Genomic DNA, 25677 nt, shown 5'->3' on the forward strand with positions numbered 1-25677 from the left:
TAGGAATTCAATTTTTTAAAAAAAATATGTAACAGAGAAACAAGAAAGGCTTCCAGAGGAGAAACATTTGATCTAGGATCTCAAGGATGAATAGCAGTTATATAGGCAAAGATGAGAGAGGTTATTTTAGAGAGAAGTCATGAGTTGAGAGGAATCTCTACATACTTATTTGAAGATCTAACAGAAAGCTAACACGGAAAAAATAAAAAAGAAAGGGACGCCTGGGTAGCTCAGCAGTTGAGTGTCTGCCTTTGCCTCTGGAATTCCGGGATCAAGTCCTGCATCAGGCTCCTGCATGGAAGCCTGCTTCTCTTCCCTCTGCCTATGTCTCTGCCTCTCTCTGTGTTTCTCATGAATAAATAAATAAAATCTTAAAAAAAAGAAAGCTAGCATGGCAATGGCATAGTCAAGAAGTATAAGATGAGGATGGACAAGGAAGCAGGGGACAAAGCATAGAGCTTTGTGAGCCCTACTCCCAAGGTTTGTATTTTTATCATAAGAACAAAGGGATATCATTGAACAGATAAAGACTAGTTTATGATATCATATTATTGTTTTGTAAAGATCATTCAAACAAATTAGAAAGGACTAAAAATGGACAAGAAATCCTTTTGTTGCAATAATACAAAAAGAGATAGTAGAACCCTTTTGATAGACGTGGATAGCTATAAAAGATTCAACAGGAGATAAGAAATCAACAAGAGATAGACTGTCCATATATAAAGTGACTCCTAAGTTTCTGGCTGACCCAAATAAATATTTTTTATACCTTTACACATTGAAAAACTACCTTTAAAAAAGAAGGTGAGAGGAATGCTATAGTTTCTAAAAAAAATCAATTCTTGATACTTTTGCTTTAGAATATGTACTCCAACTTAAAAACTATTATTTTTTAGGTATACTTCCTTATTTGAGTACCAGAAGTCACTTCCACTTATGTTAAAAGATAATAGACAGAATTCGCAGATTAATTTAAAGTATATGATAAAACCTGATGTTAACTTACTTATGAAGATATAAAAAATGGCAACCGTTCTAGAAACAAAAGATCAAGGATTAGTGTCTTGGTAGAATTTTGACAGTACTAAAATAAGATAAAAATAGCACCAACAGAAAAAGCTAAAGATAAATTTCAGCCACATACCAGAAAAATGAAGTAAAATTCAACTACATATAAAAAGAATTAAGTGAATGAAATGAAAGACAAATGCAATGAAAGAAGAATTACAAAAATGGCAAAAATCACTTAATATTAAGAAGGCTATAATATAGCATATTACAGGTATAATAGGAAAATGCTAAAAAACAAGTACTCAATAACATTCAGCAACTATTTTTGATTTGTTAAAAATTATAGTAAAATGGTTTCTGGTCTGAACTGTAAGGATCTTGGAAGTTGTCATCCCTCTTCTTACAACAAGGAAAAAGCTGAGCAAACTGAAAATCAACAACTTTTTAAACCGTTGAGGTCAAAGGACCAACTGTTGCCTGAAAACTGGAGAGACAGACAGGAGGATACAGAGAACCACAGCTTACCAGAAGCAGAAGTCCATAACTGGATGGTAGGAGCACTTTAAACTATAATTATATTTGTCAATTTAAAGTTGACAAATTGCTTAAGACACAATTTAGGCCATCAAAATTGTTTAAAAACTAAGAGGGGACCCCTTATGTTCCTGAATTTTACCACCAAGAGACCTGCTAGGTTCTTACTACAAAGTTCAGAGACATACCTGTTTCTTCATGTAACAGTGGGATGGGAAAAGAAACCATTTTTGAAATACACTCCAAGTTCTCTGTTCTCCTTAACAAAGCTTGCCCACAAGGGAAATCATTATATCAGAGCCAGACTGATTTGGGTTTTGCTGAAGCCTACTGAACTTGGGAGAAGAGCAATTCCCAACCCTAGCTGCTTCTAATCTTCAACATAGGGGAAAGGAAATACCTCAACTCAAGGCTCACTAAAAGACTGAGATGTAATTATAAAACTATAGAGTGCTTCTCCTCCCTTATAATTTACCATCACGTTAATAGGGGTCGTATATAATAGCGGAGGACTATAGCTAAAACAACTGCAAACCCGAACCCTATTTAAGGCATCTCTGGGAAAGCCTAAAGACAACAGACAAGACAAAAACAATGACACTAGGAGGAAACTTAGCTTCTGACACCATAATGCCACAACAGTAAACACAGCCTAATTCTCAGCAAGATAACTTAAAACCTTACACTAAAGGCCTATTTACCTCAGGTCTTTTCACCTTAAGCATCATGTTTTTCAACAAAAAAATTACAGGGCATGATAAAGGGGGAAAAACAGTCTGAAGACACAAAACAAGAATCAGGAACAGACTCAGATATAGCAGAGATTTTGAAATTTTCAGACTAGGAATTTAAAAGTAAGATAGAAGGCATCTGAGTGGCTTAGTTGGCTAAGTGGCTGCCTTTGGCTCAGGTCATGATCCCCAGGGTCCTGGGACTGAGTCCCACATTAGGCTCCCTACTCAGTGGGGAGTCTCCGTCTTCCTCTGCTTCCCACTACCCACCCCCCGTCATGTGCTTGAGTTCTCTCTTTCTCTCTCTCAAATAAATAAACTTTTTTTAAAAAGTGAATTAGAAATAGACTCTCTCAGACAAGCAAAAACTGACAGAATTTGTCACTAGTAGACTAGCCTTATAAGAAATGTTAAATGAAATTCTTTAGACGGAAGAAAAGTAATACAGATGAGAATCTAGGATAGAAGAAAGGAAGAACTTTAGAAGGAATATATAAAAGGAAAACCAAATCTTTTCTTTCCTAATAATTCTTAATTATTAGAATAGGTAATTTATACAAAATAATAATCACAACAGTGTATTTAGTCCCATACCTTATGGTTGAGTGTAGTGGTATAGTGTTATTTGAAAATAGACTTGGATCAATTGTGAATATACGTTGCAAACTCTAAAGAAACCACTAAAAAATCTAAAACAAGTATAACTGCTATGATAAAACAAGAGAGAAAATGGAATCAACTAAAATTCACTGTTAAAATACAGTGGGCTAAAAGAGTGGAAAACAAAAAAAAGGAAAGAAAGAACAAAAGTAACAAGTAGAAAATAGAAACAAAAAATAGTAGATATGAACCCAACTATGTGGAAAACCCCAAACAATTGACAAAAGCAAAAACAAAAACAAAAAACCAAACCTCTCCTGGAACTAATAAGCAATGATAACAAGGTTGCAGGATATCAGGATGCAAGATTAACATACAGGGATCCCTGGGTGGCGCAGCGGTTTGGCGCCTGCCTTTGGCCCAGGGAGCGATCCTGGAGACCCGGGGTCGAATCCCACGTGGGGCTCCTGGTGCATGGAGCCTGCTTCTCCCTCTGCCTATGTCTCTCTCTCTCTCTCTTGCTGTGTGACTATCATAAATAAATAAAAATTAAAAAAAAAAAGATTAACATACAAAAGTCACTTGCTTTCCGTATACCAGCAACAAGCAATTGGAATTTGAAATTTAAAACACAACACCATTTACACTAGCATCAAAAATAATAAAAAAAAGGAGTAGGTATAAATCTAACAAAATATATAGAGAATATATGAGGAAAACTACAAAACTGATTAAAGAAATAAAAGATCTAAATAAATAGGTATTTCATGTTCATAGATAGGAAGACTAAATACTGATAGGATGTCACAACTTAATCTATAGATTTAATGCAATTCCAGTCAGAATACTAGCAAGTTACTCTGTAGATATTGATAAATTCTAAAATTCATATGGAAAGGTGAAAAAAAAAAACCAGAAAAGCCAAAATAATAGTAAAGAACAAAGTCAGAGGACTGGCACTACCTAACTTAAAAGTTAACTTAATATAATGCTACAGTATTTAAGACAGTATAGTAAGAATAGACAAATAGATAATTTGAACAGAATGGTGAGCCCAGAAATAGAAGTCCAAAAATATAATGAAGTGATATTTGACAAAGTTGCAAAGGCAACTCAGTGGATAGTCTTTTCAACAAATAGTGGTGGAACAACTAGGTATCCGTATAAAAACAAAAGTAAAAACAAAAAAACAAGGATTTAGACAAAAAAAACTAAAAATGAATTATAGATCTAAATTTACAATGTACAACTGAAAAACTTCTTTAACGTGAGAAAATCTCACAGACATTGGATTTGGCAATGACTTTTTATGTATAACATCAAAAGCATGATTCATGAATGGAAAAATTGGTAAGTTGGATTTCATTCAATTTAAAACTTCTGCTCTGTGTGAGACATGTTAAGAGAATGAAAGACAATGTGACAATTGGGAGAAAACATTTGCAAAGCGTATATCTGATAAGGGACTTGTAGAAAAAGCTCTTAACAGTTAACAGTAAGAAAACAGTCCATTAAAAAAGTGGACAAAGATCTGAATAGACAATATACCAAAGACATACAGATGGCAAAGGAGCATAAGAAAATATGCTTATCATCATATGTCATTAGAGAATTGCAAATTAAAACAATAACATACCATTGCACACCTGTATGAATGTCTAAAATCTAAAACACTGACAATACCAAATGTTAGCAAAATTGTGGAATAATAATACCAATAATACCAGTAATACCACTGTTGGTGGTAATACAGAATGGTATGGTAACTTTGGGACACAATTTGGGAGTTTTTTACAAAGCTAAACATATTCTTACCATTATGATTCAGCAATCATGCTCCTTGGTATTTACCAAAATGAGTAGAAACTTAATGCTTACACAAGAACCCACGCATGAATGCTTATAGCAGCTTTATTCATAGTTGCCCAAAGTAGAAGCAACTGATATGTCCTCAAAAGGTAAATGGATAAACAAACTGGTACATCCATACAATGAAATATTACATATCAATAAAAAAAAGAGCAGTTAAGCCTTTGACAAAAAGACAGAGGAACCTTTAAGTGCATCCTGATAAGTGAAAAAAGCCAGTCAGTAATGTCTAAATACCAAATAGTTCCAACTATGTAACATTTTGGAAAAGGCAAAACTATAGAGACAGTAAAAAACAGTGGTTGCCAGGTGTTGGGGGAAGAGGATCTGGAATGAATAGGTGGAAATGGGAAAATATGGCAGCAGTGAAACTATTTTATATAATACTGTAATGATGGATACATGATACTATGCATTTCTCAAAACTGTACAACACAGAGTGAACCCTAATGTAAAACTATGGGCTTTAAACAGTAATAGTGTACAATGATGGTTAATCACTTATAACAATTGTACCACCCTAATGTAAGATGTTAATAATAGAGAATATTGGGCAGGGATGGTATATGAGAACTCTGTACATTCTGTTCAATTCTTCTGTAAACCTAAAACTTCTCTAAGAAATAGTCTATTAATTGAAACAAAATATTCTAGTAAGGTCAAACATGCTTCTGTAATAGGGCAAAGTAGCTTATCTTATATCTACACCCAATCTACAAGGAAACACCAAAACAGTAGAAGCATAAGAACCATAATATGAGATGCCACTGTCACATTATCTAACACTCAGAAAGTTTTAGCTAACATAGTAAATGACACAGAATGATCATATAAGGAAAGAAAAGCATTTAAAGAAAATTTAAATAAATCCTCCAAAATTTATAAAAACTCCAAAGATTTAATTCTGTGTTTTTCAATTTCTGAGATAGGGTAATGTAATGGCAAAACATAAAATAGACATTTTTAAAAATCATTTTTTCTGTATACAGTAATAAAATATAATAGAAAAAAATCCCACTCTAAATAGAAACAAAACATAATAATTAAGAATAAACTTAATGAGAATTTGATGGGACACATATGAAGAAAACATCAAAAATTCATTGAGACCTAGAAACAGATTTAAGTAGAAAGTCAAATTATTGTCTAACTAGAAGACTAAGTATTTTTAAAATTAATGTATTTATTGGAGTTAACATAATCCCATTCAAAAATCCCAGTACCCATATTAATCAGATGTGAGATTTAATTATTGTAAGAATAATTTATGAGCAAGTAAAGTAGCTTAATATTTTTAACCTACTGTAAAAGGAAGATTAGGGCTAGTAGATTTTAAAAGAAATAATACAGAATTATTACATGGAAACAGATGTTTTAACTTAAGTGTGATGGAAAAAAGTCTTTAACATTAAAATATATACAAATTTTAAATTTCTCCCATCCCAATTTTTTGCATGCACAAAGATTTAAGGAAATACAGCAAATTTTAAGTGGTTATTTTGGGTCATTTTTACTTTATGTGTTTCTAGGTAATCTATAGTGATCATATTTAGGGGGCAAAAGGTTATCTTTAACAATGTATTTTAAAAATTAAATGACAAACTACATACGAGGCAGATGTTAATGGTAAAATAGGATGCTAAGTTTATGTCCACAACACATAAAAAACTCACATAAAATTTTTAAATGACTCCCAAAATACATTGGCAAAGCAACATGATCAAGCAACACATAGAATATCACAGCTGATAAACCATAACAAAAACAATATTCAGCCTTGCTAATAGTCAAATATATTTGAAATTGTCCATCAATCACAGAAGAATTTTAAAAAATAATATTCTTTGTTGGTGTGGATTCAAGGAAATAGATTTTACTCTTATATATTGCTTGTGGAATGTTATTGCCACCTTTCAGGACATTTATTCAACTTTGTGAACAAATAATGGTACATTTTAGACTCTGTTGTAAGGGAGAAAATGCAAAATACAGACAGACTTCTGCACAGCCATGTTTCTCTCATTGTGTTTATAATAGTCTAGAAACACATTCTGAGAATTCATAAATGTTTAAATATCATACATAATGTTTAATAAGCCGTAACTGAAAAGCACCAGTGGCCTCTGAATACCTTTAGTAGCTATACTATTGAGTAGAAAAGATATCTGTGACACTTGCATACCAACCTTGCAATCCTACCATTCAAATGTTTATCTTAGCTATTTGACAATCTCACTTAATGTTACAGATCTTCACATTCACTGATAGTTGAACATGCATATTACAAATCCAATAAATTAAAATTGTACTGCAAAGGAGATATAGAAACAATATAAAGATCTGGAAATGAAGAAAATAACTAAATTATGATACTGCAGAATATGAAATAAATGGAATATTACGTAGCTGTTGGATAACTTGTTATGAAGTATTTATAAGAGTAAAGTGTCTATAGACCTAAAGTTTTTTATTAAGTATGCTCCCACAATAGTGTTACCCCGAATGGTAGAATTATGGATGTTATACTTAATGGGGATTTTTTGTTTTTTTTTAAATTAATTTTTATTGGTGTTCAATTTACCAACATACAGAAAAACACCCAGTGCCCATCCCGTCAAGTGTCCGCCTCAGTGCCCGTCACCCATTCCCCCCCACTCCCCCCTCCTCCCCTTCCACCACCCCTAGTTCGTTTCCCAGAGTTAGGAGTCTTTATGTCCTGTCTCCCTTCCTGACATTTCCCAACATTTCTTTTCCCTTCCTTTATATTCCATTTCACTATTATTTATATTCCCCAAATGAATGAGAACATACACTGTTTGTCCTTCTCCGATTGACTTATTTCACTCAGCATAATACCCTCCAGTTCCATCCACGTTGAAGCAAATGGTGGGTATTTGTCGTTTCTAATTGCTGAGTAATATTCCATTGTATACATAAACCACATCTTCTTTATCCATTCATCTTTCGATGGACACCAAGGCTCCTTCCACAGTTTGGCTATTGTGGCCATTGCTGCTAGAAACATCAGGGTGCAAGTGTCCCGACGTTTCATTGCATCTGAATCTTTGGGGTAAATCCCCAACAGTGCAATTGCTGGGTCGTAGGGCAGGTCTATTTTTAACTCTTTGAGGAACCTCCACACAGTTTTCCAGAGTGGCTGCACCAGTTCACATTCCCACCAACAGTGTAAGAGGGTTCCCTTTTCTCCGCATCCTCTCCAACATTTGTTGTTTCCTGCCTTGTTAATTTTCCCCATTCTCACTGGTGTGAGGTGGTATCTCATTGTGGTTTGGATTTGTATTTCCCTGATGGCAAGAGATGCAGAGCATTTTCTCATGTGCATGTTGGCCATGTCCATGTCTTCCTCTGTGAGATTTCTCTTCATGTCTTTTGCCCATTTCATGATTGGATTGTTTCTTTGCTGTTGAGTTTCATAAGTTCTTTATAGATTTTGGAAACTAGCCCTTTATCTGATATGTCATTTGCAAATATCTTCTCCCATTCTGTAGGTTGTCTTTTAGTTTTGTTGACTGTATCCTTTGCTGTGCAAAAGCTTCTTATCTTGATGAAGTCCCAATAGTTCATTTTTGCTTTTGTTTCTTTTGCCTTTGTGGATGTATCTTGCAAGAAGTTACTGTGGCCAAGTTAAAAAAGGGTGTTGCCTGTGTTCTCTTCTATGATTTTGATGGACTCTTGTCTCACATTTAGATCTCACATCCATTTTGAGTTTATCTTTGTGTATGGTGCAAGAGAGTGGTCCAGTTTCATTCTTCTGCATGTGGATGTCCAATTTTCCCAACACCATTTATTGAAGAGACTGTCTTTCTTCCAATGGATAGTCTTTCCTCCTTTATCAAATATTAGATGACCATACATTTCAGGGTCCACTTCTGGGTTCTCTATTCTGTTCCATTGATCTATGTGTCTGTTTTTGTGCCAGTACCACACTGTCTTGATGACCACAGCTTTGTAGTACAACCTGAAATCTGGCATTGTGATGCCCCCAGCTATGGTTTTCTTTTTTAAAATTCCCCTGGCTATTCGGGGTCTTTTCTGATTCCACACAAATCTTAAAATAATTTGTTCTAACTCTCTGAAGAAAGTCCATGGTATTTTGATAGGGATTGCATTAAACGTGTAAATTGCCCTGGGTAACATTGACATTTTTACAATATTAATTCTGCCAATCCATGAGCATGGAATATTTTTCCATCTCTTTGTGTCTTCCTCAATTTCTTTCAGAAGTGTTCTGTAGTTTTTAGGGTATAGATCTTTTACCTCTTTGGTTAGGTTTATTCCTAGGTATCTTATGCTTTTGGGTGCAATTGTAAATGGGATTGACTCCTTCATTTCTCTTTCTTCAGTCTCATTGTTAGTGTATAGAAATGCCATTGATTTCTGGGCATTGATTTTGTATCCTGCCATGCTACCAAATTGCTGTATGAGTTCTAGCAATCTTGGGGTGGAGGCTTTTGGGTTTTCTATGTAGAGTATCATGTCATCGGCGAAGAGGGAGAGTTTGACTTCTTCTTTGCTAATTTGAATGCCTTTAATGTATTTTTGTTGTCTGATTGCTGAGGCGAGGACTTCCAGAACTATGTTGAACAGCAGTGGTGAGAGTGGACATCCCTGTCTTGTTCCTGATCTTAGGGGAAAGGCTCCCAGTGCTTCCCCATTGAGAATGATATTTGCTGTGGGCTTTTCGTAAATGGCTTTTAAGATGTCAAGGAAAGTTCCCTCTATCCCAACACTCTGAAGGGTTTTGATCAGGAATGGATGCTGTATTTTGTCAAATGCTTTCTCTGCATCTAATGAGAGTATCATATGGTTCTTGGTTTTTCTCTTGCTGATATGATGAATCACATTGATGGTTACGAGTGTTGAACCAGCCTTGTGTCCCGGGGATAAATCCTATTTGGTCATGGTGAATAATTTTCTTAATGTGTTGTTGGATCCTATTGGCTAGTATCTTGTTGAGAATTTTTGCATCCATGTTCATCAGGGATATTGGTCTGTAATTCTCCTTTTTGGTGGGATCTTTGTCTGGTTTCGGAATTAAGGTGATGCTGGCCTCATAGAACGAATTTGGAAGTACTCCATCTCTTTCTATCTTTCCAAACAGCTTTAGTAGAATAGGTATGATTTCTTCTTTAAACGTTTGATAGAATTCCCCTGGGAAGCCATCTGGCCCTGGACTCTTGTGTCTTGGGAAGTTTTTGATGACTGCTTCAATTTCCTCCCTGGTTATTGGCCTGTTCAGGTTTTCTGTTTCTTCCTGCTCCAGTTTTGGTAGTTTGTGGCTTTCCAGGAATGCGTCCATTTCTTCTAGATTTCCTAATTTATTGGCGTACAGCTGTTCATAATATGTTTTTAAAATCGTTTGTATTTCCTTGGTGTTGGTAGTGATCTCTCCTTTCTCATTCATGATTTTATTAATTTGAGTCTTCTCTCTCTTCTTTTTAATAAGGTTGGCTAATGGTTTATCTATCTTATTAATTCTTTCAAAGAACCAACTCCTGGTTCTGTTGATCTGTTCCACAGTTCTTTTGGTCTCGATTTCATTTAGTTCTGCTCGAATTTTAATTAACTCTCTTCTTCTGCTGGGGGTGGGGTCCATTTGTTGCTTTTTCTCTAGTTACTTTATGTGTAAGGTGAGCTTTTGAATTTGAGTTCTTTCCAGTTTTTGAATGGATGCTTGTATTGTGATGGATTTCCCCCTCAGGACTGCTTTTGCTGCATCCCAAAGATTTTGAATGGTTGTATCTTCATTCTCATTAGTTTCCATGAATCTTTTTAATTCTTCCTTAATTTCCTGGTTGACCTTTTCATCTTTTAGCAGGATGGTCCTTAACCTCCACGTGTTTGTGGTCCTTCCAAACTTCTTGTTGTGATTAAGTTCTAATTTCAAGGCATTATGGTCTGAGAATATACAGGGGACTATCCCGATTTTTTGGTATCGGTTCAGACCCGATTTGTGACCCAGTATGTGGTGTATTCTGGAGAAAGTTCCATGTGCACTTGAGAAGAATGTGTATTCAGTTGAGTTTGGATGTAAAGTTCTGTAGATATCTGTGAAATCCATCTGGTCCAGTGTATCATTTAAAGCTCTCGTTTCTTTGGAGATGTTGTGCTTAGAAGACCTATCTAGTATAGAAAGAGCTAGATTTAAGTCACCAAGTATAAGTGTATTATTATCAAAGTATTTCTTCAGTTTGGTTATTAATTGGTTTAAATATTTGGCAGCTCCCACATTCGGGGCATATATATTGAGGATTGTTAAGTCCTCTTGTTGGATAGATCCTTAGAGTATGAGATAGTGTCCCTCTTCATCTCTCACTATAGTCTTTGGGGTAAATTTTAATTTATCTGATATAAGGATGGCTACCCCTGCTTTCTTTTGAGGACCATATGAATGGTGAATGGTTCTCCAACCTTTTATTTTCAGGTTGTAGGTGTCCTTCTGTCTAAAATGAGTCTCTTGTAGACAGCAAATAGGTGGGTCCTGCTTTTTTATCCAGTCTGAAACCCTGCGCCTTTTGATGGGGTCATTAAGCCCGTTCACGTTCAGAGTTACTATTGACAGATATGAGTTTAGTGTCATCATATCTATTCAGTCCTTGTTTTTGTGGATTGTTCCACTGAACTTCTTCTTAAAGGGGAATTTTAAGAGTAATGGGGTTTTTTTGATACTATTCACACACACACACACACAAAAACAGATGCATTAACTATAGTTATAATTTTGTTTATACAAAAAGTTGATAAATGTATTATGTGTTATATTACATATGATATATTATAAATTCTGTATTTAGATACATAAGTTATTCAAAATACAGAGTAAACTTTGATTCTCAGATCTTAAATTTTATTTTAATGTAGGGACCACGAGGATTGCAAGGTGATGCTGGACCTCCTGGAGAAATGGGTGCTGAGGTAATGTTTTTTGTGGCTCTTTTTTGTTATTTCATCATCCCAGTACTTTTTGTGAGACTCCTCAAGGTAAAGTTGATACATTAGGTATATCTTTAAAGAATAATTCTGTAGTGTTGTGTTTCATATTCAGAAAATAAAGCCTAAAATTCCATTAATAGTAGGGATGATGGTAGGGATGACTGTTTTATGAATCTAATAAAGTTCTCTTTTTAAAAAGTTTTACTTAAATTCTAGTTAGTTGATATATAGTATTAGTTTCAAGTGTACAATTTAATGATCCAACACTTGCATACAACACCCAGTACTCATCACAAATGCACTCCTGTATCTCCCTCATCTATTTAACCCATTCCCTAGCCCACCTTCCTTCTGATAACCATCAGTTTGTTCTCTATAGTTAAGACTCCATTTCTTGGTTTTCTTCTTTTTTCCTCCTGTGAACCTCTGATTTCCCATGTATGTGTGAAATCATATTGTATTTGTCTTTCTCTGACTTATTTCACTTAGTGTAATACACTGTAGCTCCCTCCACCTTGTTGCAAATTGCAAGATTTCATCCGTTTTGATGCATGAGTAATATGCCCACATATATGTGTTTGTGTGTGTGTGTGTGTGTGTGTGTGTATACACATACATACATACATACCACATCTTCTTTATTTAATTATCAGTCAGTGGACATTTGGGCTTGTTCCATGATTTGGCTATTGTTGAAAATGCTACTATAAACATTGGAGTATATATATCCCTTTGAGTTAGTATTTTTGTATTCTTTGTGTATACCTAGCAGTGCAATTGCTGGATGGTAGGGCAGTTCTATTTTTAACTTTTTGAGGAATCAGTGTGGAGTCATTTTGAGAGTGACTGTACCAGTTTGCATTCCCACCAACAGTATAAGAGGGTTCCTCTTTCTCTACATCCTCACCAACATCTGTTGTTTCTTGTGTTATTAACTTTTGCCATTCTGACTGATGTATAGTGATATGTCATTGTACTTTTGATTTGCATTTCCTTGATGATAAATGATGTTGAGCATCTTTTTCATGTATCTGTGGGTCATCCGTATGTCATCCTTGGAAAAGTGTCTATTCATGTCTTCTGCCCATTTTTTAACTGGATTGTTTGTTTTTGGGGTATTGAGTTTGATAAATTCTTCATACATTTTAGATACTAACCCTTTATCAGATATGTAATTTACAAATATCCTCTCCCACTCCTTAGGTTCCCTTTTAGCTTTGTTGACTGTCTCCTTTGCTGTACAGAAGCTTTTTATTTTGACGAAGTTCCAATAGTTTATTTTTGCTTTTGTTTCACTCGTCTCAGGAGACGTATTTGCATAGTTGCTATAGCTGATGTCAAGGAGTTTATTGCCTGTACACATAAAGTTCTCTTAACAGCCCATTTAATAAAAGAACATAAAGTGAATAACACTTACCCTTCACTCAGAGTTAACTTGACAGGCCTTCACTCTAAGATGTTATATCTCCTTTATAGAAGAATATTAAGAAGTGATCCTTGGAGTGTCTGGGTGGCTCAGTTGGTTAATATCTGACTCTTGATTTTGGTTCAGGTCATGATCTCAGGGTCCTGGGATCAAGTCCCACAGTTGGCCTTTGTGAAACTCTCTCTTTTGATTCTGCTCTTTACCTTCTGATTAGTCCTTTCTCAGCGTACCAATCATAATATCACAATGACTTTAATTACCAATATTATTCTCATAGCTCTCATCTTGATGGCTCTAACTCATGCCTGTCTCATCAGCTGAAGTTACTGAGTCCCTGTTGTCTTTTATGCATACATCTAAATAACCCATAAACATCTTAAATTCAATGTATCTAAACCAAACCCATCACTTTCCCACTGTTCTTCCTCCTTTTATTCCCATCTCACTGAAAGATACTCCTTATGCCCAACAACCAAAAACTGAATCATCCTAGACACTTCCTACTATATTTTCTCTTACTTTCTTCCTATACTTTTATTCCTCCAGTCAGCCATCATTTCCCTCCGAATAAGCCCCTACAATGTCTCAGTTTTGACCTTTTCTTTTCATCCCAATTGCCAGTGCTCTAGTCTTCTGCTCTCATTGCATGTCTCCAGCAACTCCCATCATTCCTTAGCTAATTGTTGCCAGTTTCTCTTTGTCATATCATTCTTCTCCTTGGAATTTTTCAGTTGCTCTCATGACCTTTAATAAAATGCCAACTTTTTAACCTGATAAATAATGATCTACATTGTTTGACTTGTGTAGACCTGTTCAGCCACACACCAATAAATCTCTTTTCCTTATCTATGTGATCCATGTTAGTTGACTTCTTTTTGATTCTATGATTATCTACTAGTAATACAAGGATGGCTGATATATGGTCCCTGACTCCTTTAGGAGTCTATTTATAACCTATTCCAGAAGATAATCATATAAAAGATTATTACATTGCAATGTATTAGACCCAGTAATGGATGTATTCACAGGTCAACATAGGAACAAAGCAATGGACACCATTAACCCCATCTGGATATAGGGAAATAGAAGACTGTGGGGAATGTGGGGTGGTGGGAAAATGAGTTTTAAGGAATAAGTAGGAGTTAGCCATATGAAAAGAGTAAATAATGATAAGAAATTTCCAGAAAAAGGATTAGTGTGAGCAAGAATACAAACATGATGCAATATGGATTCTTTGATGTTTAAAATCAAAGCAAAGTGTGATAATAGATGAAAATATCAAAAAATTGTTAGATCATAAAAAGCATGTACTCTGTTAAGAAGCTTAATTTTTTATCTTCTGTATTAAGTCATTCTAAGCTATGATAAGCAGGGCAGTGATAAAGTCAGATTTATATTTTTGGAAGATAATTCTAGCAGCTGCATAGAGGATATATTTGAGAGGACAGGAGTGAAGCCATGAATACCTACTAAAGGACCGTTACATTCAACCAGGCAAGAAATGATGGACATTTGAACTAAAATCGTAGGGATAGAAAGGGAAAGAAATGGATGGATTTGAGAAATGTTTGTTATAAAAATTCTGCAGAACCTTAATATTTGGAGAATATGGAAAGTAAAGGGGAAAGAAAGTCAAAAATTATTACCAGATTTCTAGGCTGTGCAACAGGACGAAGGCAATACCTTTCCTGAGACCAGAGAGGAATATTAGGGAGATGGGGATCATCCTCTGTTAATCTGGCCGAGGTAAATGATTAAGAAGTAGTTGATCTAGGATGCCTGGGTGGCTCAGCCTTCCACCCAGGGCATGATCCTAGAGTCCCAGGATCGAATCCCACATTGGGCCCCCTGCATGGAACCTGCTTCTCCCTCTGCCTCTGTCTCTGCCTCTCTCTCTCTGTCTCCATGAATAAATAAATGAAATCTTTTTTAAAAAATTTTTTAAGTAGTAGAGCTTGGCTTTGAATCCACATCTGACTCAAAAGCTGATGCTGATAACCTATACTATGCCACATCCTTTGAGCCTAAAGAAAGCTGAGAAACTCATATGTAATAACTAGAAGGGTTTTTTTTTTTTAACAGAGTAGGGGACAAAAATTCTGTTGGAATAAGGAGTAGGGGTTGGGTAGGTCTATTGAGGAAAATTTGCTGGTTTAGAATAGTGGTTGAGGACAATAGGAGAAGAAAATGACTATAGGCAAGTGAAAGAGCAGATAAACCTTACTAAAATCAAGCTTTTAGTAGCATATCATGAATTGGCATCATACTGATGGTAATGATAAGAGCCCACAATTATGAAGCACTTTCTATGTGCCTAAGAGTATTTATGTGCTTTACTGTATTAATGGATTCTCATAACACTCTGTGAGATAGATGCAGTTATTATTTTCATTCTACAGATGAGGAAACAAATGCATGAAATGGTTAAGTAACTTACTCAAGAGCAATAACTAGTAGTAGTGGTACAGCCAACATTTCAGTTCAGGCGGTCTTTCTCCATAACCCATCCTTTTAACCACTATGCCTCTCAACATATAATGATGACCCTTTGCACAAGTGTGCAATTTTTTCCAGCAGTATTCAACTGGAAATAGAAATGGAGAAGAGGATTTAAAGGGCTAATCCAAGAGTGGTGTAAGAAAAGAAAGACCAGAGTTCAGAAGATCAACTACTAGAGTTAGTTTAAGAAAGGAATAAAAAGAGCCAGGAGGAGCTGACAGTTTGGGAGAAATTAAGAACCAGAGGAGATCTGTGACATTGAAAGCAATTTTAATATGGAAGTTCTAAGAGTTGGAATTCTCTCTCAAGATAGAATATTAATCTTAGAGTAAAATATTAAATTCTGTCATTTCTAAGGCAGAGCATAGTTTTTCCTCTTAAGTGCTATACTATGCTGCCTCCTATAACGGTAAGGAAGTCACAAAAGTAACCCACAGAAAAATTTAAATTATGTAACTATTAAAAAATTGTGAAATGATGGTAAAATTGTGAAATGATGGAAACTAAACTTTTAGCAAGATGATACATCAGGAAGTAGCGGTATAATTTTTGAGTTGTAGTAGTAACCACTAAGAAAGCTAAAAACAAAAATTGTTTTATAAAGTAGTTACCTCTGAGGATTGGGATTAGGGTTTTTCATCATAACTCCATCTGTACTTTGTGCATGTATAGCTTTTATTTTAGAAAAAAATCAAAGTGAGTATGGATTGCAGAAGCTGAGTCAAAATGGAAAACTAAACTTCAAAAAAAAAAGGAAAACTGAACTTCCCCTTCTCTGAAATACTGACATAAAAGATACTTTAAGCTCTAATAGTTAAAAGGAAGAATATCACCCATGGATCAGAACTTCTGATGAACCCCTGAAAGATAAAAAGGAAACAAGAAGCTTTTGGTCAAGATAATGTTGTGAATTATTGCTTTAAAATACCCATCTACTCCCAAAACATGGGAACTACAGAATACATGTGTACTTTTTTATTTTTTTTAAAGATTTTATTTATTTATTCATGAGACACACACACACACACACACACACACACACACACAGAAGCAGAGACACAGGCAGAGGGAGAAGCAGGCTCCATGCAGGGAGCTGGACGTGGGACTCGATCTCAGGTCTCCAGGATCAGGCCCTGGGCTGAAGGAGGCGCTAAACCACTGAGCCACCTGGGCTGCCCCATGTGTACGTTTTTACAGTTATACATATACACACATACATACACTCACACACACAATGAAAGTGAAAGAGAAGAGAAAAGGAAGGGGGAATGAGGAAGGTAAGAGGGAAGGGATACCTTTTGTGTGCTCAAAAACAAGATAAATATCTCTCAAACAAACAGAAAAACACAACACAACAGCAATTGTAGGAGCTCCAGGCCTAGAGACAGCCAGAGGTCAAAAGAAGTTGTATGTTTTCAAGATGAAAGGAACCAAATTCTTCCCAACTGGACCCCTTTCCATGAAAGGAAAGTGGAAAACATGTCATATGCATCTTCTATAATGTGAATAAATTCATAACATCTTTGTGTGATATTTATTATAAAATGAATAAATAAAACTGAAATTTTTAAAGGAAGTGTGCTCCAGAGGGCTCAACAGAAATGATTGGGAAAAGTGAAAAGTGAAAAAACACAGAGAATAGTAAGAGTATGAAGGCAGAAAATTAGAAGAGAAAATGGGAGGTGGTTTGTTTTTGACCAAGGATTAAAGGATAACAGGAAAGATTAGAAGAAATTGGTCTTGAAAGTCCTGACTTCAGATAATGTTGTTTTGGCATTTGAACTGTTAAAAAGTCCCAGAATTATCTGGTCTTATGCCATGAAGTTTATAAAGTGACAGCAAAAGTTTTTTCTGAACATATGTCTTACCCTTGAGCTAAGAATTACTACCATCTTCTTAGGAGGTTGCTATTGCCTTTGCAATTGGTGAAGGAAGTATACAGATGATGTGTCAAATCATTTTCTTCTAGGGACCTTCAGGTATTGAGGGAGAATCTGGCCTGCCAGGTGAACCCGGTGCAAAGGTAACCTTCCTAAATAGTAAAAGGGGTCTCTAAACTTTTACCATTGAACCCCATTTGCCGTATTTTAGCAAATACCCATCATCTTGAAAGCAAATGAATGACAGCAGATAAAAATGAGAAGTGTCTACAAATGAGTCAGAAAAAATACAATCTATATATCTATATATCTATATCAATATATAGATATATATACTGACTGTGTGTGAGGAAATACAAATGATAAGGCTAATGAGCCAAAATATTATCAATAAATTAATCTGGGGGAAAAAATGGAAAGTGTTTTGAAAGCCCTATGCTCATGATATGCATTTCATAATTATATATGCTGTTTAGTAGAAAAAAGTTTTAATCTTTCCCTGTTTCTTCAGGGAAATGTTGGACCTGCAGGCAACGTTGGAGTTGCTGGAGAACCAGGGTTACGGGTAAGTGTACTACTGGGAACCGTTTTAATGCACTGGCCTGAGGGGTTCAGAGACTCAACATTTAGCATACATAAAGTTTCAAAAAATGCATAATAAACCTTTCCGGTGCATAATAGAAAACGTTTATCTTTATTTCTAAGTTTAAAAGCTACATGCCAGACCCTGTTCATATAGTAATTTAGTAGTATTTGGAGTCCTAACCTCATACATCTTTTTCTCAGTATGAAGTGCATTCTGCAGAATGCTTTACACATATGCAGAGTAACTGAGATTGTCACTAATGTGAGCATTAAGAAGAAATTCACAAATAACAGTAATCAACTCTCAGTATATTTCCTGACCTAACAAGGCAAACAAATGATTACAGCCTCATTTATGTTTATAAAAACAACAACAAAAACCTAGTCACAAAAGTTAACAAGATTCAAGGAAATAATTGTAAATAAGTATAATTAGATAGCTTACAGTAGTTGTTCTAATATAGACAGCCTGTAATTTGAGCTGTGGTAAGCTTTTTTCCCAAGATAACAGTGCCCAAGATAATTTGAAGAGACATTTGCATACTAAAAAAGCAAAGTAGGGAGATATATTTTACATCCACTTTCTTTTTCTTTTTTTCCTTTATTTGCAGGGGTTGGGCAGTGTGAGGTTGGGGTAATGGAAGTGTCTGGAAGCAACTCTAAGACACACTAATTAACTCACTTTTAAATATTTTGGGTAACAAGAGAGCCAATACTACTTTAATATCTTCATAGAGTATGGCTATACTTTTCTGTTAAGTTCTATATCTAGAAGACAGCTTCTTGATGTATCAAGGCCTTAATTGTTGCTTCTCTCTATAAGGGAGAAAATACCCTAAAAATCTGGTACACTGATTTAACTGAATTATTATTATTAATATTAATCCATTTAATTCAGTATAACAAGCTACTACACTTAAGAGTATTTACAGTCCTTGAACTCAGGAAACACAGGTCTAACTATATAAATTTACAGAGGTACCAAGTGAATACATATTACTCTCAATTATCTAAAAGTTAAAATTCTGGACCCATCTTATATTTGAATTTACAGTACTGATTCTTTAAATCATCTTCAGAGCTAGTCCAAGCAAATTATATCAAGCTTATTATACTGCCAAATATTCCTTACAAATAAGGTAGAAGTAGGAATAAATGTACATAAACCTGCTACTTTTTAAAGGTACCAGGAACAAAAATTAAGGTAAATGATTTAACAAAATAATAAATCTCATTGTTTTTGCTACAAAATAGGGTGAACCAGGAGCTCCTGGAGAAGAAGGTCTCCAAGGAAAAGATGGATTAAAGGTAAATTATACTTTTCTCAATTATGTACAAGTAGACACTTGTTTGTGAAATCTTTAAAATATTCTATCATTACATAATTACTTTTATGTCCCAAACAAATATCTGCTTCTTTTGTGGTATAATTATTTTACTGCCTTCCCTTACTTAAAAGTTTTTACTGGGTTACAGGGGAACCCAGGAGGAAGAGGTCTCTCTGGAGAGGATGGAGAAAAAGGAGAGACAGGACTACCAGGGGCTACAGGGCCCTTGGGTAGACCAGGTCTAATGGGCCCTCCGGTGAGTACTGCTGGGTTCATTTTTGAGTACTAATTGAACTTAGTCCCCTATACACACACACACACACACACACACACACACACACATACATTCTCATTCTCTTAGATGTCCATTGGGTAATTGAAAGTATGGAACTGTGGCTTGAGAAAGGGCCAAACCAGGGACTAATGATCAGTCTACCTTACATCCAAGGAAGAAAGATACTTTTTCCATGTGTCATACAAGTCCTTGAAGTTTTCTTTCCTTCCCACTTTGAGATATAATTGACAAGTAACATTGTGTAAATTTAATGTGTACAATGTGTGGTTTGATATATATACATATATGTATATATGTATATATGTGTGTGTGTGTATATATATGATTACCAAATAGGGTTAGTTAACACATCCATCACTTTACAGTTACCTTTTTGTGTGATGGTGAAAATTTTTAAGATCCCCTTGGCAACTTTCAGAACACAATGCAATATTGTTAAATATAGTCCCCACATTGTACATTATATATTTATGAGTAACTTATTTCGTAACCGGGTATTTGTACCCATTTGCTATTTCCCCCATCTCTCCACTACTGGCAACAACCATCAATCTACTCTCTGTTCCTATGATTTCAGTTGTTTTGGATAACAAACATATGTGAGGTCATACAGTATTTTTCCCCCCTCTGATTTATTTCACATAACATAATGACTTCCGTGTCCATCCATATTGTTGTAAATGTCAGAATTTCCTTTTTGTGGCTGAACAATATTCCATTGTATATATATACTATATATGGTATATATATATACCATACACTATATTGTAGTATATACATATACACTATATATGTGTGTATATATACATATATACACACACCATACTTTTTTCCAATATAAGTTGACCTTCTATGCACTCATTTGTTTCTGGTCTCTCAATTATTTTCCATTAGTCAGTCTACCGGTCTGGTTTTTTGTTTGTTTGTTTTATATAGGTCTGTTTTAATGCTAGTACCATACTGTTTTGATTAGTATAGTTTTGTATTAATGTACTTTGGAATTAAGAAGTGTGATGCCTCTAGCTTTATTTTTTCTTAAGATTGTTTTGGTTATTTGGGATATTTTCTGGTTTCATGTGAATTTTAAGATTTTTTTTTTCCTAATGCTTATCATTGGAATCTTGATAGGAATTACATTGAATCTGTTGGTGGTTTGAGAAAATATGAACATTTTAACAATATTAATTATTCCTACCTATGAATATGAGTTCATAGATATGAGTTATCTCCCCATTTATGTGTCTTCAATTTTTTTCATCAATATCTTATAGTTTTCAGTGTATTGATATTTCTCCTTGATTATATTTGTTCCTAAAGATTTTGTTTTTGATACTGTTGTAAATGGGAATGTTTTATTTCTTTTTCTGATAATTCATTGTTAGTGTAAAGAAACATGACTGTGTTTTGTGGGTGATTTTGTATCCTGACATTTTACTGAAATCATTTAATTTTAACAGTTTTTTTGTGAAGTCTTTAAGGTTTTCTATATATGAAGATAATGTCATCTTCAGAGACCGTTTTAATTTTCCTTCCTCCTTTCTAATTTGGGTGCCTTTTATTTCTTTTTCTTACCTAATTGCTCCGGATAGGATTTCCAGTACTATATTGAATAGAAGCAGTGAGAGTGAGCACCTTGGTCTCTTGTTCCTGATTGTAGGAAAAATTTTCAACTTTGTACTGTTAAATATGATATTAGCTGTGGGTCTATCATATATGGCCTTTATTATGTTGAGGTATGTTCCCTCTACACCTGTTGTGTTGAGAGTTTTTATAATGAAAGTTTATTGATGTTAGTCAAATACTCGTTCTAGATCTATTGAGATGATCAAATGGTTTTACCTTTAATTCTGTGAATAGGGTATATCACATCGATTAATTTGCCATCAATTTGAACCATCCTTGCATCCAAGAAATAAATCTCATTGGAACATGTTGTATGATCCTTTCAATGTGCTGTTGAATTTAGTTTGCTAGTATTTTGTTGAGAATTTTTGCATTTATATTCATCAGGGGTATTATATTAGCCTATAGTTTTCTTATAATATCTTTATCTGGATTTTTTTTTTATCAGAGTAATACTGACTTGAGCTTGTGTGTATTTCCACTCTTCAAAATTTTGGATGAGTTTGAGAAATAGTACCATTAATTCTTCTTTAAATGTGTAGTGGAATTCATCAGCAAATGCTAGGGTTTCTTTGTTGAGATATTTTGCTAAGGTTTTTCTTTGTTGAGAGATTTTTCATTACTTATTCAATCTTCTTATTCATTATTGGCCTATTTAGATTTTCTGCATGATTCAGTCCTGGTAAGTAGTATGGGTCTAGAAATAGATATATTCTAAATTGTCCAAAATTGACAAATAATTGTATCTTATTAGTCTTTATGATCCCTTGTTTTTCTGTATTATCATTTATAATGTTTTTTTCTTTCATTTCTAAATGTAATGGGCCTTTAGGTTTTAGTGTTTGTCAGTTTTACCATTTCAAAGAAAACAACTATTTTTTTAATCTCTATTTTTTCTATTTTCTATTTCATTTACTTTTACTCTAATTTTTATCATTTCTATTCTTCTGGTAATTTTGGCTTTAGTTTGCTCTTCTTTTTCTCCTTCTATAAAGTTAAGTTATTTATTTGAGATCTTGCTACTTTTTTAAAGTAGGCATTTATCACTGTACACTCCCCTTTTAGAACTGCTTTTGCTGCATTGAATAAATTTTACTATGTTGTGTTTCCATATTTTTTTGTCTGAAGATTTTTTGTTTTTTTAATTTTGTTTCAAGTTATTATTTGAATTTTAGTCAACATACACTGTAATATTGGTTTCAGGAGTAGAATTTAGTGATTCATCACTTTACATACAACACTCAGTGCTTGTCGCAAGTACCCTCCTTAATCCCCATCACTAATGTAGCCCCTCCCCTGCCCACTCCCCCTCCATCAATTCTCAACTTGTTCTCTGTACTTAAGAGTTTCTTATGGCTTGCCTCCCTCTCTTATCTCCCTCCCCCTATGTTCATCTGTTTTGTTTCATACATATGGGTAAAATCATATGGTATTTGTCTTTCTATGACTGACTTATATTACTTAGTATAATACTCTCTAGCTCCACCCACATCATTGCAAATGGCAACATTTCATTCTTTTTTATGGCTAAGAAATGTGTATAATATATATATATATATATATATACACACACAAAAGAGGTTTTGTATATATATATTACTCAGCCATATAACCTTATTATATATATATGTATATATATATATATATATATAATAGTACAGATATTTTACCTCTTTTTAAAAAAACTTTATTTATTCATGAGACACACACACACACAGAGACAGAGACACAGGCAGAGGGAGAAACAGGCTCCATGCAAGGAACCTGATGTGGGACTTGATCCTGGGTCTCCAGGATCACACCTGGGTTGCAGGCAGTGCTAAACCACTGCGCCACCGGGGCTGCCCATCTTTTACCTCTTTGGTTAGATTTATCCCTAGGTATCTTACAGTTTTTGATGCAGTTGTATATCAGTTTGATTCCTTGATTTCTCTTTCTGTTGCTTCATTATTGATGTATAGAAATGCAACAGGTTTCTGTACATTATTTTGTAACATGTGACTTTGCTGAATTCCATGTATCAGATATAGCAATTTTTTGTGAAGTCTTTCAGGTTTTCTACACAGAGTATCATGTCATCTGTGAATAGTGAAAATTTGATATCTTCCTTACCAATATGGATGGCTTTTATTTCTTTTTGTTGTCTGATTGTTGAGGCTAGGACTTTCAGTACTATCTTAAACAACAATGGTGAGAGTAGGACATCCCTGTCCCTGTCTTGTTCCTGACCTTAGAGGAAAAGCTCTCTTTTTTCCTCATTAAGGGTGATACTAGCTGTGGTTCTTTCATATATGGCCTCTATGATATTGAGGTATGTTTCCCCTTGTTGAGGGTTTTTATCAAGAATAGATGCTGTATATTGTCAAATGTTTTTTTTTTTTGCATCTATTGAGAGGATCATATGGTTCTTATCCTTTTTTATTAAATCAATGTTGTGTATCAAAGCGATTGATTTGTGAATATTGAACCACCCTTGTAACCCAGGAATAAATCCCACTTGATTGTGATGAATAATCCTTTTAATGTACTGTTGGATTTGATTTGCTAGTACCCTGTTGAGAATTTTTGCATCCATGTTCATCAGGAATTTTGGCCTGTAATTCTCCTGTATAGTGAGGTCTTTGTCTGGTTTTGGAATCAAGGCAATGCTGGCCTCATAGAATAAGTTTGAAATTTTTCCTTCTATTTCTATTTTTCAGAACAGTTTCAGAATAATGCACATTAATTCTTTAAATGGTTGGTAGAATTCCCCTGGGAAGCCATCTGGCCCTAGACTTTTATTTATTGGAAGATTTTTGATTACTGATTCAATTTCTTTGCTGGTTATGGGTCTGTTCAAATTTTCTATTTCTTCCTGTTTCAGTTTTGGTAATTTGGTTATGGGTCTGTTCAAATTTTCTATTTCTTCCTGTTTCAGTTTTGGTAATTTGTATATTTCTAGGAATTGGTACATCTCTTCCAGATTGCCCAATTTGTTGGCATATGATTTTTCATAATATTCTCTCATAATTGTTTGTATTTCTGTGTTGGTTGTAATCTCTCCCTTTTCATTCATGATTTTATTTGGGTCATTTATCTTTTCTTTTTGATAAGTCTGGCTAAGAGTTTATAAGTTTTATTAATCCTTTCAAAGAACCAGCTTCTAGTTTCATTGATCTGTTCTACTGGGGTTTTTTGTTTGTTTCTATATCATTTATTTCTGCTCTCATCTTTATTATTTCCTATCTGCTGGGTATAAGCTTTATTTGCTATTCCTTTTCTAGCTCCTTTATGTGTAAAGTTGGTTAGGTTAAGTGTTTGAGATACTTCTTACTTCTTGAGGTAGGCCTGTATTGCTATATACTTCCCTCTTACGACTGCTTTGCTGCATCCAAAATTGTTGTGTTTTCATTTTCATTTACTTCCATGTATTTTTAAAAAATTTCTTCTTTAATTTCCTCGTTAACTTTAACTTCCATGTATTTATAGTCTTTCCAAGTTTTTTCTAGTGTTTGACTTCAAGTTTTGTAGCATTGTGGTCTGAAAATATGCATGGTATGATCTCAGTCTTTTTGTACTGATTGAGGCCTGATTTGTGACCCAGTATGTAATCTGGAGAATGTCCCATGTGTACTCAAAAAGAATGTGTATTCTACTGCTTTAGGATGAAATGTTCTGAATATATCTGTTAAGTCTATCTGGTCCAGTGCATCATTCAAAGGCATTGCTTCCTTATTGATTTTCTGTTTAGATTCTCTGTGCATTGCTATAAGTAAGATATTAAGGTCCCCTACTATTATTATATTATTATCAATGAGTTTCTTCATGTTTGTTTTTAACTGTTTTTAATTTATATATTTAGGTGCTCCCAAATTGGGGGCATAAATATTTACAACTGCTAAATTGAAGTTTTTTAATTTCACTTTTGATTTCCTCTTTAATCCATTGGTTGTTGAGAACTGTGTTTTTAAATTTCTACACATTTGTAAATTTTCCATCCCTCCTCCTGTTACTGATTTCTAGTTTGATAGCACTGTGGTTAGAAACATACGTGATATACAAGTTCTCTTTTCCAAAGTTTGTTGAGACTTATATAATGGCCTTACATATGAAATATTCTTGAAAATGTCTCATGTAAAATTAAAAAAGAATGTATATTCTGCTGCTCTTGGATGGAATGCTGTATATATGTCTGTTAGGTACATTTGTCTATAGTGTTGTTCAGATCCATTTTTCCCTTATTGATTCTCTGCCTGGATGATATAACCATTTTAAAGAGTAAAGTATTAAAGTCCCCAGCTATTATTGTATTGTATTTATTTCTTCCTTTATTTCTGTTAGTATTTGCTTTAATATTTAAGAG

At 34.4% G+C, this 25677-nt stretch overlaps 1 protein-coding gene across 7 annotated transcripts in view; it reads left to right on the plus strand.

Moving 5' to 3' along the window:
- COL24A1 (collagen type XXIV alpha 1 chain) overlaps nucleotides 1-25677 on the plus strand; it is a 388183-nt gene that overhangs the window by 245892 nt on the left and 116614 nt on the right. For all 7 annotated transcript variants that reach the window (XR_005987020.1, XM_041750763.1, XM_041750767.1 and 4 more), the window contains 5 exons: nucleotides 11628-11681; nucleotides 17594-17647; nucleotides 18016-18069; nucleotides 19344-19397; nucleotides 19566-19673. Coding sequence is in view for 6 of the 7 variants with exons in the window: in XM_041750763.1 (XP_041606697.1) it covers nucleotides 11628-11681; nucleotides 17594-17647; nucleotides 18016-18069; nucleotides 19344-19397; nucleotides 19566-19673 (324 nt within the window). In the remaining variant the exon portion in view is untranslated. The remainder of the gene's footprint in view (nucleotides 1-11627; nucleotides 11682-17593; nucleotides 17648-18015; nucleotides 18070-19343; nucleotides 19398-19565; nucleotides 19674-25677) is intronic.

This window comes from Vulpes lagopus, chromosome 3, assembly GCF_018345385.1.
Source record: "Vulpes lagopus strain Blue_001 chromosome 3, ASM1834538v1, whole genome shotgun sequence".
Lineage (NCBI taxonomy): Eukaryota > Metazoa > Chordata > Mammalia > Carnivora > Canidae > Vulpes > Vulpes lagopus.